At 45.7% G+C, this 17,021-nt stretch overlaps 1 protein-coding gene across 1 annotated transcript in view; it reads right to left on the reverse strand.

The window, feature by feature from the left end:
- The window catches only part of ncor2 (nuclear receptor corepressor 2), a 179,667-nt gene that overhangs the window by 28,857 nt on the left and 133,789 nt on the right, over positions 1-17,021 (reverse strand). Inside the window, exons 19-26 of the mRNA XM_088935499.1 lie at positions 12,442-12,584; positions 11,721-11,847; positions 10,297-10,753; positions 7,529-7,649; positions 5,495-5,846; positions 2,354-2,401; positions 699-869; positions 285-424 (exon numbers count right to left, since the gene is read on the reverse strand). Coding sequence (XP_088791625.1) covers positions 285-424; positions 699-869; positions 2,354-2,401; positions 5,495-5,846; positions 7,529-7,649; positions 10,297-10,753; positions 11,721-11,847; positions 12,442-12,584 — 1,559 coding nt within the window. The remainder of the gene's footprint in view (positions 1-284; positions 425-698; positions 870-2,353; positions 2,402-5,494; positions 5,847-7,528; positions 7,650-10,296; positions 10,754-11,720; positions 11,848-12,441; positions 12,585-17,021) is intronic.

Here is a 17,021-nt window from a genome sequence, read left to right on the forward strand (position 1 = left end):
TATTGCTGTACTGGAGCATTAGGACCCACACAGACTGCAGGGAGAGCGCCCTCTACTGGTCCCCCTAACACCTCTTCCCTCAGCACCCTCAGCTTTCCCAGGAGGTCTCCCATCCAGGTACTGACCAGGCTCAGACCTGCTGAGCTCCAGTGGGCTGGCAGTTGTGAGTGGCAGGGTTATAAAGCTGCTGGCCGTATTTCATTCTGTATATGAAATAGTGAATGGCCACTGCTTGGTTCTAACCTTAGACAGCAGTGGAAAGTGCGTACAGGTGGACAGGTTACCTCTGTGATGGAGCCCCCAGACTTGCCGGAGGAGATGAGCGGGGGGGGCTCGGGGATGTGGAGGGGCCTGATGGCTGCTAGACGCCCGCTCTCCTGCTGCGGGTTCGAGGGCATGGCCGGGTGAGGAGACGACGGGAAACCTGCAAACACAACACACAGGCCGGCGGGCATGACAAACTGAAACCTTAGGGAAAAGGAAGAGCAGAGAGGAGGAAGAGGAGAAGGACAGAAGGAGAAACTGGGAGAGGAGGAGGAGGCTGGGAGAGAAGGGGGAAATGAAGAAGGCGAGGATGGAGACCACGAAGGAAGAGAAAGAGGCAGATGGAGAAGCAGAAAAATAGAGAACTAGAGAGAGGGGAGAGGGAGAGACAGGAGCAGAGGGAGGAGATGCACTTTATTGGAAAGGCGACTCACCTGGGTTATAGTGCAATAAGTGTGGTTCGAGGTGAGAGGAGAGCTTGGCCATTTCCCTAGGGGAGTGCTGGAACGGTGACAGCGAGGGCCTGCTCAGGTTCGTAGGCCTGAAATCCGGCTCTGCAACCTGTCGCTTCCCTTCGGCATGAGGAGAGAAGGACCGGGGTTTATCTAGAAGAGGAGGAGCAGCAGTTCAAGATCACTCACTCTCAAGAGCTCTCAAGTCACTGTTTAAACATCAACATATGAGAAGAGATCCATTTAGAGTAATGAAGCTATTTTTTTTTTTTACCAAAGCTGGTATGAAAATTACCAAACAGAACCAGGAACAGAAAATAAATAATGTTTAACATCTGCTGAAGTGATCTGAGTCACTGCAGCTGGCAAACTGAATACTCAGAAGGCCCCCTGTAACAGCAGGACCTTGAAATGACTCATCTCACTGGAGACCAAATCCACAGAAAAAGGAGAAGAAAAATGGAGAAGAACAGACGTTTCCACATCTGTCTTCTTCAGTGTTATCTTGAGGATTTGCTTTTCTGTTGATGCAATGACCCCTTCGAGAAAACTAACTATGCAAAAGCAAAAAAGTAAAATAGGATGCCTGGAGGAACTGAAGAGGTAAGTCGTTAAAGCAGCATTTCATGTTCCACCTTCAGATGATGCAGCAAGTTGAGGTAGTGTTTGTGTTTAACGTTTACGGCTGGACACCAGAAAGAGCTAAAGAGCGTTACAGAAGGCCTGTGGGCCCAAACACTGCTCTCATTTATCAAGGGAGCTAATGATTTTACTTCACATAGCAATGATGGTTGGATATGATCTGTAAATGTTACTTCCTTTGACTTAATGCTAAGCCATCACTAGATCCTGTATCCCTCTTCGTGTTGTCTTTTTCATTAATGTTTTCAATTATTTCCACGATTTAAAATTTAAAACCCAGTATTTCCAGTTTTCCCAGCAAGCCACCCATCCATTTTGTTTACTCCAGAGTGGGGAGTTTGTCAACAGATTGTTCAAAGTGGAAGTAAGGACCACTCCTTAATTTTGCGCCTGAATAGTTCTGTAACAGCCGACGCGCTGTGTTGAGGTAACGTCTTTTGCCAATCTTTCAGTTTCTCAGCCAGCTCCCTTGAAAAGTTCCCAGCCAAATACAGAAAGTGGAACAGGACAAGTTGAGACTTTGGTGGTGTCCAAGAGAACCGTGGTGATGAAGAGTTCACTGAAAGCCCACACCCACATTGAAGTTCAAGGGGCGGACAATCCTGGAGAACCTATTATATACAGAAAGGATAAGAAGATCCATCACCCACACATTTCCCCAGAGAGAGGTGGCAAAGTGCTGATGATATGCTAAAAGGTTCCATTTTCAAGGTGAAAGAGGAGTTTCCTTCAGGTGTGCTGGTCAGTTTCCTCCCAAGCTGAGTTACACAATGTGCCAGTCAGTGAATGCAATGTGCCACTCTTTACCCATAGCAGGAAACTGGTTGGAAGGTGACCACGCATGAACTTGCAACACGTGCATACAATAACACAATTTTAAGGGTTAACCATTAAATGAAAACAACACGTTGTTTTTTTATTTCTTTAAACTTAATCTAGAGAAAAGAAAAAGTGCTACATTCTCTACACATAAAGGTGGTAAATGAATAACCTACGTAATCCATGTAGAAGAGTCTGCAGCCATCTCTCGTTATCATCGATTTCTGTTGGGACACAGATACATATCCTTCTCTTGAATATGAAAATGCCTTCACACACATCCACTACAAAAAGAGCTTATTCTTTCATGGTAATGACTAAGACAAGTATCGTCTTTAATGGTTTACTCTTTAAGTCATGACATACGGGCACGCAAACTACAGCTATTCTCATCATTGTTGTGTGTCAAATGCCGCACCCCTATTGAAAACAGATGACACTTGCTTTGCTAACTGCAAAAACATAACATGGAGTTGCTGAAGCTGTTGTGCCAAACCACCGTGTGCCAGTTTCCAGTTCCCCTGTCAAACAGCCTAGTTAGCACTCCCTTCTCCTTCAGTCCATTTGAAGGGACATGCCACATGACATCGCATGTCATTTAAGTGCAGCGAGAACAGACTGTCCCAGACTTCCTGCTGTGCACAGAGGACATCAGTTGGACTGAAAAACACCACGACTGCACAAAAAAAAAACACAAAACCAGCAAACATCTCAATAACAATCGAATCTGTAGGAACACGGGGTGAGGGGCATGTGAGTTAGGGGGGCGGAATTAAGACCAGCCTGGAGAAAAAAATATTTTTTTTTATTGGAGCTTCTTAAAGAAACATCCCAACAACCCCACATAGTGTTATATGACTGTCTGCTGCAAACATGTTTTCTTAAAATGCACGTCTTAGGTACAGCACAGTGCAACAAAGCTGTAAAGTGTGTGTCTGTGAGTGAAGGGGGGAGCACATGCATAACTTTCTCACGCCTGGTGCTGGTGTGTCTCCCACTCAACTGGAAACAACAACTGCTTGGTCACACAATTTTGAGAACTCAGACAGATGGGCCAAAGCATCCTCTGCTTAAAACATCATAAAACAGCTTATGAATTAACTAGTTAACTGGATGGATACCTTCGCCCTTATTAACTTCAGTACTTCAGATGTGGATGTTCAGGAGGATCAACATCCACATCTTCAGATGTTTTGTGTGACAAACACTTAAATTAAAGGGAAATTTAAGCTCAGGTGTTTGATGCACCCAGCCCCAGGCCCTCCACATAAGTTTCATTTGTGCTAATAATGGCACTGCAATCTTCCTGCCCAGCATTTCTAGAAAAGGGGGTTACATGTTCTAAAGAAAGGAAACAAAGTTGTTTATGATTATGAGAGCAACGCACCCAAAACTACACAAACAGCTCTGGAGTGGTATTACTCAATGCACAACCGCAAGGCTCAGGGAGCACTCTTAGAATGAAAACGAGAAACAGTACACTGGGTTTAGGGAAAACGTGACAAATAAAAGGTAGGTTAAAAAAAACTGCCATTTGATGGGACGCAACAACTTTAAGAAAATTCTGAGCACCACAGAATAAGACCTGGCAAAGCAAGGGCTGTTGAAATAAGCTCCAAGATGCCCTTTTATTATTTGCCAACCCTCTGCTTTGCTGAAGTGTGTTCAGATTGAGCAAGAAGGAAGTGTACAGTATGTGCAGCTCTCCAGCTGCCACAAGGGCAAGAAAAAACAAACTGGGCCTCACAATCTCAGAACGATGATCCAGAGAAGTGAAAGTGCCCGTACTGTCTTTCAGCAAAGCTCTTTCTGGGAGGCTCCAACACTGAGCTGTAATGAGCAACGAAACTAAACCAGAATTAGAAAACTTGGCTCTTCCTCCAAAATCGCCGCCAGGTTTCTCAGTTCACCTGTACATGCTGTGGAGCTCATGTAACAGCACAATGGGATGCTACAGCTATGTTGGCGTTCAGTGCACTTCTGTCTCCATGACTGCCACTGTGTGGCGGCCAGCGCCAGTTAATTCCATGAGTTCAGTAAAACCCAGGCATACGGAGCGTTTCATCCAAAAAAATGTGAGAAAGTGTTTTACCTTGCTGAACCTAAAATCCTGCATTAGGAAAAAGGAGTTTGGAGAATACAACTTCTTTGGCTTTAACATGAACACATGGCCACACAGAGCTGAGAAAATGTCCAGAGCTCTCAGCAAGCATCTACACTGACAGACTGCTATCGCTGATCAGATGCACCTGCAACTCTGTACTCTCCTGGTTACTATCCTATAAAGGACACCTCATGCTGCTACTCTAACACCGTAATTAACACAAAATGCCCCAGGAACAGAGTCAAACTTGATTAGTGTTGGGCAAGATATTGCGATTTTTCTTTTTCCATCATTAAACATATGTGGCCCAATTTCTTCCATACATAATCTGATTTTTACTTTATAAAAAAGCAAAAAAGAAGGAGCAATAAGAGATGTTTTATAGAAAAAGGTGGCAACTGTTTCTGTGTATTTACAGTTAAGACATCTCCTTTAAAAAATAGCAGACTGCTTGATTTTTCTTGTTATGGTGGGACATACTGCACATGGAGCACAGATAAGTTGATGACAGAAAACACACAAGAGTTCTCCTGCTGCTGCATATAATAAGAAATAATCAGGCTATCTAAAGCTAAAGGTTCCACCGAGTTACACCTGGTTCTAAAGAAAAGGGCATGTAGCCAGGACACAGACCTGTGTGCCCCAATCATTTACAAGGAGAAAAGCCTTTAGGAAGCACAGACTCTACAGAGAAGAGGAGACACATGATGCTATTGTTTACAAAATCACGATTTTTGAAGACTACTTCAGTTCTGCTCTGAAAGGAAACAAATCCACACATCAACGTGTATATACAGTATGTTCAGTCTCACTTTGCTTGATCTTAATTCAAGTTCGAGCTATGAATAGAAAATTAATAAATTTTTAAAGAAATCGACCCATTTATAAATGCTGTAAGGCATCACTCAATGTCTGATACGCAGTTTGGTTCCATTTCTTTTAGAAGAAAATGCATTCTGCCTCGATTTTTTTTTTATCCAACTGTTTCTCCCAAAAACATATCACTTGCAAAAAGTGAAAAAAACAGCAACTGAGTGAATTAATACACATTTGGACCCATAAGTTTTAGTTTAGAGAGTTTTGCTTCTTCAGAAATTTCTGCAACTGAGTCCCTCCGACAAAACACTATCTGCTTAGTGTTAACCTGGCCAGAGGAGGCGTAGTAAGTACTACCGAGTACTGCTAAGGAGGGCAGAAGAACATGGGATCCTACCTTCTCTGTCGCAGGTGGTGGCAGGGCTCCTGGTTTTGATGAGAGGACTCCTTGTCCTCTGCTGCTCTCTTTCAGCCTGCTGCTGCTGCTGCTGTTGTTGTTGATGCTGTTGCTGCTGTTGTTGCTGATGTTGATGTTGATGCTGCTGCTGCTGCTGCTGTGTTGGGTGCTGCTGTTGCTGCTGTGTTGGGTGCTGCTGTTGCTGTAGCTGTTGTTGTTGCTGCTGCTGCTGCTGCTGCTGCTTGGAGACCGGCGAGCCCTCTTGGCACAACTCAACTGCCATAGTGATCTCGTGCTGGTAGAGTGCCAAGGCATGGGGGCCATTTCGCCCGCCTCCCTGCGAGGCCATCTCCTGCGCCCCGAGAACACAGACAGACATAGAAAACCTTCTCCTGGTGGCGCATGGGTGGTATAAACAGGGCAGTGGGCACAGAGCTCCCGCCACCACACACCCCTCTCTCCTTGAACTTAATTATTTACCAGCATCGTTGTCTGCTGTCACTCTACACCTAGCAGGCCCACTTAATCCCACTGGAACAAGAACAGCCCTAATCTCTGGATTTAATTGCCACTAATGCCGCCAGCCCCACACGTGGCTTCACCGCGGGTTTCTCTGGAGTAAACAGCTCAGACGAGACCGTCTGGAGCGACTCCCACAGCGCACAGGCAAGGGGATACCCAGGGGCAGGAGACCGGCCCGCTCTTTGTGAAATACGACCGGCCTGGGTGGCAGCGTAGCGAGGGGCAAAGACAAACGCAGCATTTCACAACGGCACGCGAAGGGCGGGCCAAAACGGGGAAAAAAAAAAGACAGCGGTAAACATGAACAACTATAAAGCTTCCCCTTCCGCGAACTAAATTACAGCCCCTTTCCCCACCAGGCGCTAAGGTATTTAACTTGGAAAGCCACCTCCTGTGCCTGCTGATAATGCTCACCAAGGATTTCAAGTTTACTGAAGAAGAACAATCACAGAGAAGACTTGGCTTCACTTCCTGAAGTGTCAACTGACTCTTCTACTTCAAGGAAGAAAATAATTATGCGTAGATTTAAATACCCCCAAGAAAAAGCCAGCGGGATTGGCTGCTTTTCACATATAAAATAAAGCCTTCAACTTTCGAGTGGCTAGTTAACGGAATGCATGTGGAAACAAGGAAACAATTTTGCACTTGGCAAGTAAAAGTCCAACCATTTGATCTTCCCACAATACTCCTAATTATCCAAGGAACTGTTTACCTCATCTGCTTACAAAGGCCCTTCACATAAACACCAACTGACAGACTTTTGGAATATCACTTGCTTGTTAATGTACTTGCATTAACTTACTATACAGTAATACAAGCAATTACTTAATGTATTATTGTGGATTGTTCAAGTTGCTCTGGTGAGGGGCACATGCTATAAGGAAATATGGTCTTGTAATAATAACTTGGTCAATATGAAGTAGCAAAAGCTGAATAAGAAATCACACTCCCAACACTGTCAGGCTGCTAACTTGCAAATTCATGCTTCATACCGACAACATTTTGCATATTATCCTGTGCACTTTCATAGGAGGGAAAGCACAAAGAGTCCTGTTAAAGACAAGAAAGAACCCTGCAATGCACTTTTAAAGGAGTCTCCCAGGAATTACAAGACTATGAAAGACACATTGGCAGCATACAAACAAATTGCTCTAGCACGTAACTTTTCGCATAACTAAAAAACAGGATCAAATGTGTTCTTTTTGCGAAGGGAAAAAAAAGATTTTAAAGAGGTAGAAAAAATGATCAATATAGTTCTCTTACTTTTGAATCTCAACTATTTCACTAAGATAATGAAGTCAAACTGCCTAAAATTGGTCATGGGACACCACAATGTGCTTGATTTAAATTCTTATTTATGAACAAAACCTGCACCTTGGTATACAACATCCTTATTTAACAGCTTCCACATGTGCCCAAATAGCCTTTGACCAGTTCTGTCAGCTATTATCTGAATGCAAGGCTTTGTGATGGTAGTATTTTAAATGGAAAAAAAAACGAAACCACACTTACAATTGGTGGAATGGCAGCCGCCCTGTGTTTCAGCTGTTTGAGGTCCATGGGTTTCTGAAGAGGAGAGCTGATGACACTGTCATGGGAGTAGTTCAGCAAGCTCATCCTGGGCGAGGTCATTCTGCAGGCACAAGCACCACTTAATCACTCTGTGACCCAGGTCCTTCCCAGACAACAGGGCAGCAGTGCTGTGCCATCTTTATTGATCCCTTGCGCCATTACAAGGGATTTCAAAGACATAATGAATATGGCGAGAGGTCTGCACAAGTGGACAAAGTGAAGTCAGTTCTGCCAATAATGACTAAAACAACAACAACATGGTCACCATTACGGTAATACCGCACTCACTGAACTCCATGGCAAAACTTTACTAATTTAGCAAGGATTTTTATGTACTTCGCAAGAAATGCCCTGCACCCTGATGAAGCTACACTGTGACAATGGCTGTAAAAGAGAAATTCAATTTTTTCCTTTTGCTTTCACCACGCTTACTCTCACCTAACTATGAGGGGCAATGTTACCCCAGTTCCATGCCTTATGTATTTCAGACAGTACCGGAAATTACGACAGTCCTTAATGTCTTCAAGGCCTGAGGGCATTTGTCAGAGCTACTTCTTTTAATACAATCTAAATGACCAACAGGCTCTTCAAATAGCACACAAACGGTAAAAGGTAAAATGGACCATCTGAAAGGGCAATGCGAGGCAGTAGATGTCTTACTTAGGGAGTTTCATAACTAAACAAAAAAGCTGTTAACAACATACTGCCAGCAGCCATATCACCCTGCGACTCACAACTAGCAACCCACTGAAGTTCAGCAGGTGTGAGCCTTGCCAGTACCTGGATGGGAGACCAGTGTTAGTGGGGCCAGTAGGGGGCGCTCACCCTGCGGTCCTAATGCCCCAGTTAAGTGACGGGGACACTATACTGTAAGCAGGCGCCGTCCTTCGGATGAGATGTAGAACCCAGGCCCTGACTCATTAAAAATCACAGGGAGTTTTTTTTTAAAAGAGTAGGGGTGCTTCCCCAGCGTCCTGGGCAAATTTCCCATTGGCCTTTACCAATCATGGCCTCCTAATAATCCCCATCTCTGAACAGGCTTCATCACTCTGCTCTCCTCCCCAATGATAGCTGGTGTGTGGTGAGCACACTGGTGCATCATCCAGGGGGGGCTGCACATTGGTGGTGGTGGAGGGGATCCCCATTACCTAAAACGCTTTGAGTGGAATGTCCAGAAAAGTGCTATACTGTATAAGTGTAGGCAATTATTACTACTATTATTATTATATTGATCAGCCTGTTAAGGGCACATCTTGCGACAGTGAAACAGCTCCCCCTAATGCTCCAAAGCTCCCGTCCATCATTCCACAAGGGGGCCCACTAAACATTCAGACACTGGACAGGCAAAGTGAAAATGAAACAAACAACATTCCTAATTGCCCCTGGCTTGCTGGCCCCTGTATGCGAGCTGAAATATCAGCCTGCAAATTGAGCTAGATACTCCTGGGCCCACCTGGCCGACTGCCAGCCTTAGACCACAGCGTAACTCTTCCCCTGCCCTGTCAAAACGCATCACTATCATCTTGTGGAAGCACTGCTGCTTTTTAAGCCTGCTTCACCTCTTATGTACCCCCTTCCTCAAGTTTCTGGCAACCCAGAACTTTCCGAGAGGGCGTTCCAGGCTGCACAGAGTTGCGTGTGACCTCGGCCAGGCGGTCATTACTCGTACGTGAAAATGCAGCGCAGGTGTGGAGCACAAGACGCAGGTGTGAAAAGGGGTCTGATGGGAATTTTCCAAACCCGGCCCTGGCTGGGAAAGGAAGGGGTCCAAAGGGAAGGTACAGTCAACTCATTCCTCTGTCGCAAAAGGACAACAAACAAGGGCAAGCTCTGAGGTTTCCAGGTCTGGCAGGAGTAAAGAGTGCAGGTTCCAGTTCCCTGAGAGTAGGGCAGCCTTTCAGAATCAGCATAGTGGCTCTGCCCCAGAGTTCCTGCCCACATGGAGCCCAGAAGCCTTTAAAACACCACGAGATTCACGGATGACGGAGGTAGAGAAGGGGGAGAACCTGGCGGCGGAACTGGGCGGCACATAAGGCAAGGAGCAACTGGCATGACTCTACCTGAGCTAAGGTACTCTTGGCAATTCTGCGCCAATAACAGCAAAAAGAAAATGAACAGTTTTGTTTGAACAGCGCTGTTAAGTGATGGAATACAACACAAAACACTGGAGTGTCAAAGCAGACTGTAGTTATCCAGTATATAGTAGCTTAGCAACCCTATAGATTCCTTCTTAAATCATATTGCTCCCGAGCTAGGGAGTTCTCCATACTGAATTTCCTATCCAAAGGAGGAACAATAACAACTGTCTCTAGACTGTTCCTATGCACTTTAGTGTGTAGGTCTGTGTCCCATGTTTAAGTCTGCATTGCCACAACATTTCACAAGGAATAAGGGCTTATCGAATAAATACTGGATGACAGGAGATTCCCCCCACAAGATTAATAAAGAACAGAACCAAGAAGTATGAAGGCAGACTTGGCTCTACTATTACCAGTGTGGGACAGTCAGGAAAAAAAGTGCTCTTTGAGATAATTAAAAACTCTGGCAAATAGACCAAATGAGTCGTGTTGTTGTACCGCTAAGACAATTGAAATAGGAAATTAAAAGGAAAAAAAAGGTTTGAACAATACAACTCTGTGAAACACATCTGACGCCTTAGACTTTCAGTGTTGTGTCCCTCTCTTGCGCAGTGAGGCCAGGGGACTCACCTATTCTTGTCAGAGGTGTCGGGCTCTTCCACTTCATCTGCACTGCATGTGGCGCTGGAGTCGCTATCGACATGGGAACCGGTCTTTTTCGCACCCTTCCCCGCACTCTTCTCCACCTCGGCGTCAGCTGGGGGTTTCTTATCACTGCAGTCCATTTGCTGCTCTGCGTCCTCACTCACAGCCTCGCTCTTAACCGTGTCCTCGGTGAGACTTTCCCCAGCGTCCATTTTAACCTCCTTCTGCTCCTTCTCGGGTTTAAGGCCGGGAGGACGGGGCTCCTCTTCCGCGCTCTTCTGGGAGTCTCCTGAAGCAGCGTCCTCCATGCTGGCGCTGGCTCCTGAGCTGTTCTCCGTTTCAGACTTGGGCCTGCTGTTCTCGCTGTTCTCTTTGGTTTTGCTGTCTTCCGAAGATCTGGGAGAGGGGAGACTCTCTGTGTCTGAGCTATTATTAGCTGCAGCTTGAAAGGGAAAAATGTAACAGAAGGGGACACAGAAAAAGTACATATTAGATGTATAAATAAGGCGGCACATTACATTTAAGTTTATTCATTCAGTGTCTGAAAAAGATTAATAAAACCGACAGAACTCAACATAAGCTACTGTTGTTGAGTGTTGATAATCTAAGGCTCTGATGTTTTGCCTACTAAAAATCTCCTAGGCTTTGACTTAAAAGGAAAACAGCTTTTTTTTAAAATAAAGCAGCATACAGTGAGTCCTTTAGAAGCCCGATACACAAACTGAAAAATGTGGTATCTGGTAATTCAGATACAGAAGTAATGCAAATACAGGGCACCTCAAGTCCCTCAAGGATAGGTTTTCAGAAAAGGTCTATAATTTATTCAACAGCATTCAAGCTCTCTCATCAACCCCCAGAACTCTCCAATCGGCAACCAACTTTTTCAGTTTATCACATGCTTTGAAACCCTCAGCTGTCCAAGGTAAATATTTACTAGCCATGGTGCTACCTAGTAACCTACAATCCACACATGAAGCCATTCTGTTAATACAAACTTTCTCATTGTATTCCACGACTTTTCCAGGATATTTATTTAACTTTTCTACAAACTTTTGGCCTGGAAATCTACATCCTGTGACTTTACCCGCAAGACTAAAGAGCTGCAGTGTCCCTCCCAATAAGATCTGCCTGAAAATCACGATAGGGACCACAAGTGGAAGCTGCATGCAAGTGCATTTTAAACCGAGAACAAGAGGCCCTTCTTTACACAAAAGGTGGTGGGAGTGTGGAACAAGCCGCCCAGCCATAATGTTGAAGCCAATACCCAAAAGCTACTACCAAACAAGCTAGATGGGCCAGATTCTCCTTTGCAACCATTCTTCATGTTCTTATATACAAAACGGTCTCCTCCAGCATTTTCCGCCTCCGAAGCAATCGGCCGGCTCAGGATGTGGCAAACGGAAACATACTCTCTCCATCCTCGGCCATCTCCTCCTCGTTGCCGCTGGCCCCCGACCCCTCCATCTCCTCCTCGGGGGCGCTGGCCTCCTCGTTCTGCGCTGCCTTCTTTTTCCTGCGGGCCTTCCTCTCTTTCTCCTGTCGTGAGGCGGGGAGGGGGTTGGGGGTGGGAGTTGTGGGAAAAGACCACCAGTTCAGAGTCTCCTCAAAATAAGCAGGAACAGCCCAAACGTTCAGTACAGTTCTTTCGTGTCTGAGGGAAACGCTTCTGTGAAATTATAGATTCCTTTCTACAGGCTTGGGGAAAGTCAAACGTTATCTTTCAGCATCTGCAAGACAACTCTAAGGCCTTTCTCCAAAAATATGTCAACAGTGTTTCTCTATAAATGCTGATATTTGAGTTAAGATTCAAATAAAAAAATAGTATTCATTAGAATAACAGAAAAAGAAGAAAAAAAAAATGTCATAAAATGTAAAACCTATTATTACCTCCAATTTATGTATTTAGACCAAGTTGGGAACGAAACCTGACAACGCTCCTGTAAAGTCACTCTGTTACACAGGGATTCTCCATGACATCACCTTTAGCTTCAAAGGTGAAAATTTGTCACTAAGATTTAGCAAAAGGCGATGGAAAAGTGGAGGCCTTTCTCTTGCTCTAGTGTGTGTGTAACTGTGGCTTTCTCAGACCGCAATCTGTCTGATGCTGTGACAATGCTGGTTTTGCCTTACCGATTTCATTTTGTGCTGCTGCAGAATTTCATCCAGTTTCTGCCTCTTCTTGTAATTAAAGTAGAAGTTCTTGCACTGGGACACTGTTTTGGAGCCCACCATCTTGGCAATAGATGACCAGTTTCTTCCATACTGAAGCAGCCCTGAAAAAATGAAAATTCAAGTACATCAGAGAAGGAGCTGAGAGACAATTCCTAATTGAACTAGACAGCAAGCTGGACAGCAACGGGACAGACTGCAGGATCGTGTACAACTTATGCCAAAGTCCAACACTGGGCTATGAAATTTAGCACCTTATTGCGAGTCAACCTCCACAGACAGGTAAGTAACATTAATATTACACAATAACTAGTTTTCTTGTGTTTCATCGCTATGCATGCAAGAGTGAGCAAACACTAAAATCTGAAATGAATTGTATTGCTCTACAAGCAAAGTCTTAATTTGCTTCCCCAGGTACAGTTGCAGGTTGAAATGAGATTACGTTTCAGTCTCTGTACCATGAGGAAAAGAAGATGAGTGAGGAGGAGAAGGTAGTTTTAGTTTTCTTTAGAAAGTAGGAATGTTTCTGTTTTCCACTGGGACCTGTGAGACCAGTCAAAATGGAATAAAACAGGTCATACTGTAGCTCTAGGCAAAGTCTCTAAATTGCACATAAAAATAACTGCATCTCAAACAAAGCAATAACTCTGATCCACTTTATTAAAGATCTTACAACGCAAAACTAAAGCAGCTATATCAAGCTGCAGCTCTCAGCTGGCTACCCACTGAAGCCAAGCAGGTTTGAGCCTGGTCAGTACCTGGATGGAGACCTCCTGGGAAGCTATGGTTGCTGCTGGAAGTGGTGTTAGTGGGACCAGCGGGGAGCGCCCACCCTGCTGTCTGTGTGGGTCCTAATACCCCAGTATAGTGGCGGGGACACTATACTATAGTGCGTGCTGTCTTTCGGATGAGATGTTAAACAGAGGTCCTGACTCTCAGGGGTCATTAAAGATCCCCGGGCATTTCTCGATAAGAGTAGGAAGTTATCCTGGTGTCTGAAGCAAATTTCCCCCCTCGGCCTTTACCGTGGCCTCCAAATTGTCTCCATGTATGATTGGCTTGCACTGGCCCTGCGATGGACTGGCGCCCCCTCCAGGGTGTACCCTGCCTTGCGCTTGTTGCTTGCCGGTTAGGCTCCGGCTTCCCGCGACACCGTAGGGTATAAAGCGGTTTTGGTAAATGACATGACAATGCAAAACTTTTAAAGACTGTGGCCATCAGGCAAACGGTGAAATGCTGTTTAGTTTCTAACTGCAAAACATGAACCATGCTTTTTGGACATCCCTGTACCTGATTCAATGAGTCCAGCAATGCCTTGCCTTCACCATAGCATTCTCTGCTCTGGCAAGTATTTTAATTACTCCCATCACACCTGCATAAAAGCAGAAAGTATATTTTGCCTGTAATGCACCTATGGGCAGGGTGGAAGCACCTTGAGCACACTAGGCCGTAGGTCGTGCGTCCTTCTATCTGGGAAAACATGCAAGCTCTCAGCCAATGCAATTGTGGGATGATACAATACGTTTATTGCAGAGCCAGAAGTTTAATTATAAACTGCACAGGAAAAGGAACTCTCACAACTCGCTTAATTAAACAGAAGTCTCGGAAGATCCATCCTGGCAGATGTGACTCCTCCCATCAGTCTCCCACTGCAGAGGGCAGCTAATCTACACAAACCCTGATGAATGCATTGTTACACAGCCACGTTCGATACAGTATACTCCATTTCTTCTACAACGACAATTTAAAAATATGGATTAGACAAAACTCCTGTCTGGAGTAAATTGACTCCCCATTATATTCTGCGGGAAAAATACCAATAATACTATTACAGGTACCCCAATAAAACTCTTGCATATTGCTCATATGTAAGAAATAGCTCTCCTAGGAACGCATCCTCATTGAACTCAGGCTACAACTGCCTGTATGAGTGCAAACTCCCACTATGCTCCTCTCTCTGAAATGCATCCTCCTTTAAGAGACACTGCTGTACTGGGTTCAAAGGTGAAGAATTTGATTTCAATTCCTAACTGAGGCAGTAGGGCAATGACCTGTACCTGTTTACCTTAACAATGGTAACGACTGATTGCTTTGATAATGTCAACACATCCTACATGTGAAAAGGACTTGTCTTGGCAGGTGCGTTTGCACCTGCTGTAAATTAACTGAGGACAGAACAAATTTACAGAAGGTGCCTGGGTAAGACTGTTTTACAAGATGCATCAACAGTTCTGCAACCGATTAAGAACTAGCAACCAAACGAGCCAGAGGCACAGAAAGGCCACCTCTCAATTGCAACCTCTGTTGTGATCTTTGAAGTGTTTCTCTCCCAGCAATCAACAACAAGGAAAACTCCCAGCAAAGTCTAGCGGACACCGTAGAAGCAAAATTCGTATCACGGTCAGGAACCCGAGTGTTCTGCTGAAAAATTCACAACAAACAATCGAGACCAGAAATGTGCTGCATTCTTAGGATGACACCAACAGTAAAGAATCTAGAATCTGCGAGGTGATAAAGGCTGCAAGCTGAACCTAAAATACAAAACTGTTAACCTTTGGTAGCCAGTGAACATTTAAATAAGCCCGTGATAAATAATTTTGATAAAGAATGTCCCGCAGCCACATAATGCCACTAAGCCATAATCTGTAAACTGTTTGAATAGCAATCCGTGAAAGGATTTTTTTTTTACTATTATAAGGAATACTATCTTCCTCACCTCACGCAAACTCGACACTGCATAATCCAGGTGCCCCTTGTTAGTTTCCATGTTTATACGCGCCACTTGTTTTTCCAACTTTCATATAAACGACCCCGTTTTCCAAGAATATCCGCTGTGGCATGGAGCTCAGGATATTTAAAACCATACACTACTGACACGGGACGTTGCCAGAGAAGGAAAATAAGAAGAGCTTCAACTCCCACCCAGGTGCTTGAGGTCACATGAAAAAAAATGTTTAAAAAAATAAAACAGGTGCTTTCCCGTGACAGATTTTTGCCTCGTGACCTTTTCCGGACTCGCCGGCTTCAGCTCACATATTTTCCGTTCCCGTTGCCCGTATCCCTTGACGGAACAGAGGTCCCTAAAGCAGCTACTCCCTCTCCTGGTGCCCTCCGCGCTCCTCCGTTCTGACGCGGCGCAAGCGGGGCTCCGAGGCAGCAGTCCCAGAGGTTCAGAGGTGAACGGAGCCCCCCTGGGCGAACCGTCTGGCGCCCTCCTTCCCCCCGCTGACACCCGAGACTCGGCGACGCCACGTGCTGCGGCCCCTCGGGGCGAAGCTGCCGGGGCAGAGGGGCAAGACGCCTCTAGCGGCGCAGCTGACAGAGAACTGTCGGAGCGCCTGGAACCCGTATCTGATCCCCTCTAGGCATCCTGGGTCCTCTTACCCATCCTTTCCCTGCCACAGAGCCGACGACACGAGTGAATGCCAGAGGAGTCCTCTCAACAGCCTCGGCTCTGCCAAGTAAACAGAGAGGGATGGCGGGGAATGGGAGGCGGAACGGGGGGGGGGGGTTGGGGGGGGCGGGGAGGGGAGTGTGGGACAGAAAAGGATGGCAGCCTGGCAGCACAGCAAAGAGCCGGCCACTGGCGAGAAGGATTGATGCCGTTGCTATGAGGAGGAGTCGTAAAGCAGCTCTAATCTTTCCCCTGGCTGACCCGCATCTCAGCTCGTCTGAATGTGACCTCCAGACTGCGCTTTAATAACAGGAGAGAAAAAAAAAGTGGCAGTAGGCCCGGGCTGGCAGAGGCTGTGGAAGACTTGGCCCCCACTACTCTCTTTTCTCTCGCTCGCTCTCTCCCTCTCTCCTTTTCCCACTGCCTTAAACGTACAGCACGCACTCTGGATGTCAGCAAGGCCAGGCCGGGGGGGGGTGGTATGTGGGTTCGGGGGGGCCAAACAAAAGCTTTCCAGTCTGCTCCACACAGCGGGATTCACTGAAGTGCACTGAAGCTCCGTTGGTTTTTCTAGAGCAAGGCAGGAGGTGATTATCTGGCTGTACGCGCTGAAGGAACAGCTTGACAGATTAGGAGCCTTACATAAAAAGTGACCCAAAGTGCAACAGGGTTCGCTACATTTTTTCCTTGGGTTGTTTTTTTTATCTGCATCTCTATTTGTTAAGGAGTCAAGCCCAGAAACAGGAGGGGTGTACATTCAGCAGGAACTTCGACACAGACATGTTTCCTTTTGGAAGACCTGTCATCCCTTGTGAAAATAATAGTGCGGAAAAATTTTTTTTTGGCAGGATTCCTGCGTTTTCCAAGGCGCACAATGGAAAAGTCACCGGCAGACCTGTGACGGACTAGGGAATGAGGCACGAATGACATGACTCTGAGCACCGTGTTCTCTGGAGTCGACACGTTGCTTCACCTTTCCGAGCAACAAACAAAACCGTAAGAGGAAAGACAACAAAGACTGGTACTGCACATTTGCGCCCTGCGGGAAACAGCAGGTGCTCCCGAATATGGGCCTCAAGGGCACCTACAATACAACCCAGCCGGCTTTTTGGATCTCTAGACTGTCAATAGTTTAAGCCAGTAGAGA

Source organism: Atractosteus spatula, chromosome 17 (genome assembly GCF_055471065.1).
Source record: "Atractosteus spatula isolate fAtrSpa1 chromosome 17, fAtrSpa1.hap1, whole genome shotgun sequence".
Lineage (NCBI taxonomy): Eukaryota > Metazoa > Chordata > Actinopteri > Semionotiformes > Lepisosteidae > Atractosteus > Atractosteus spatula.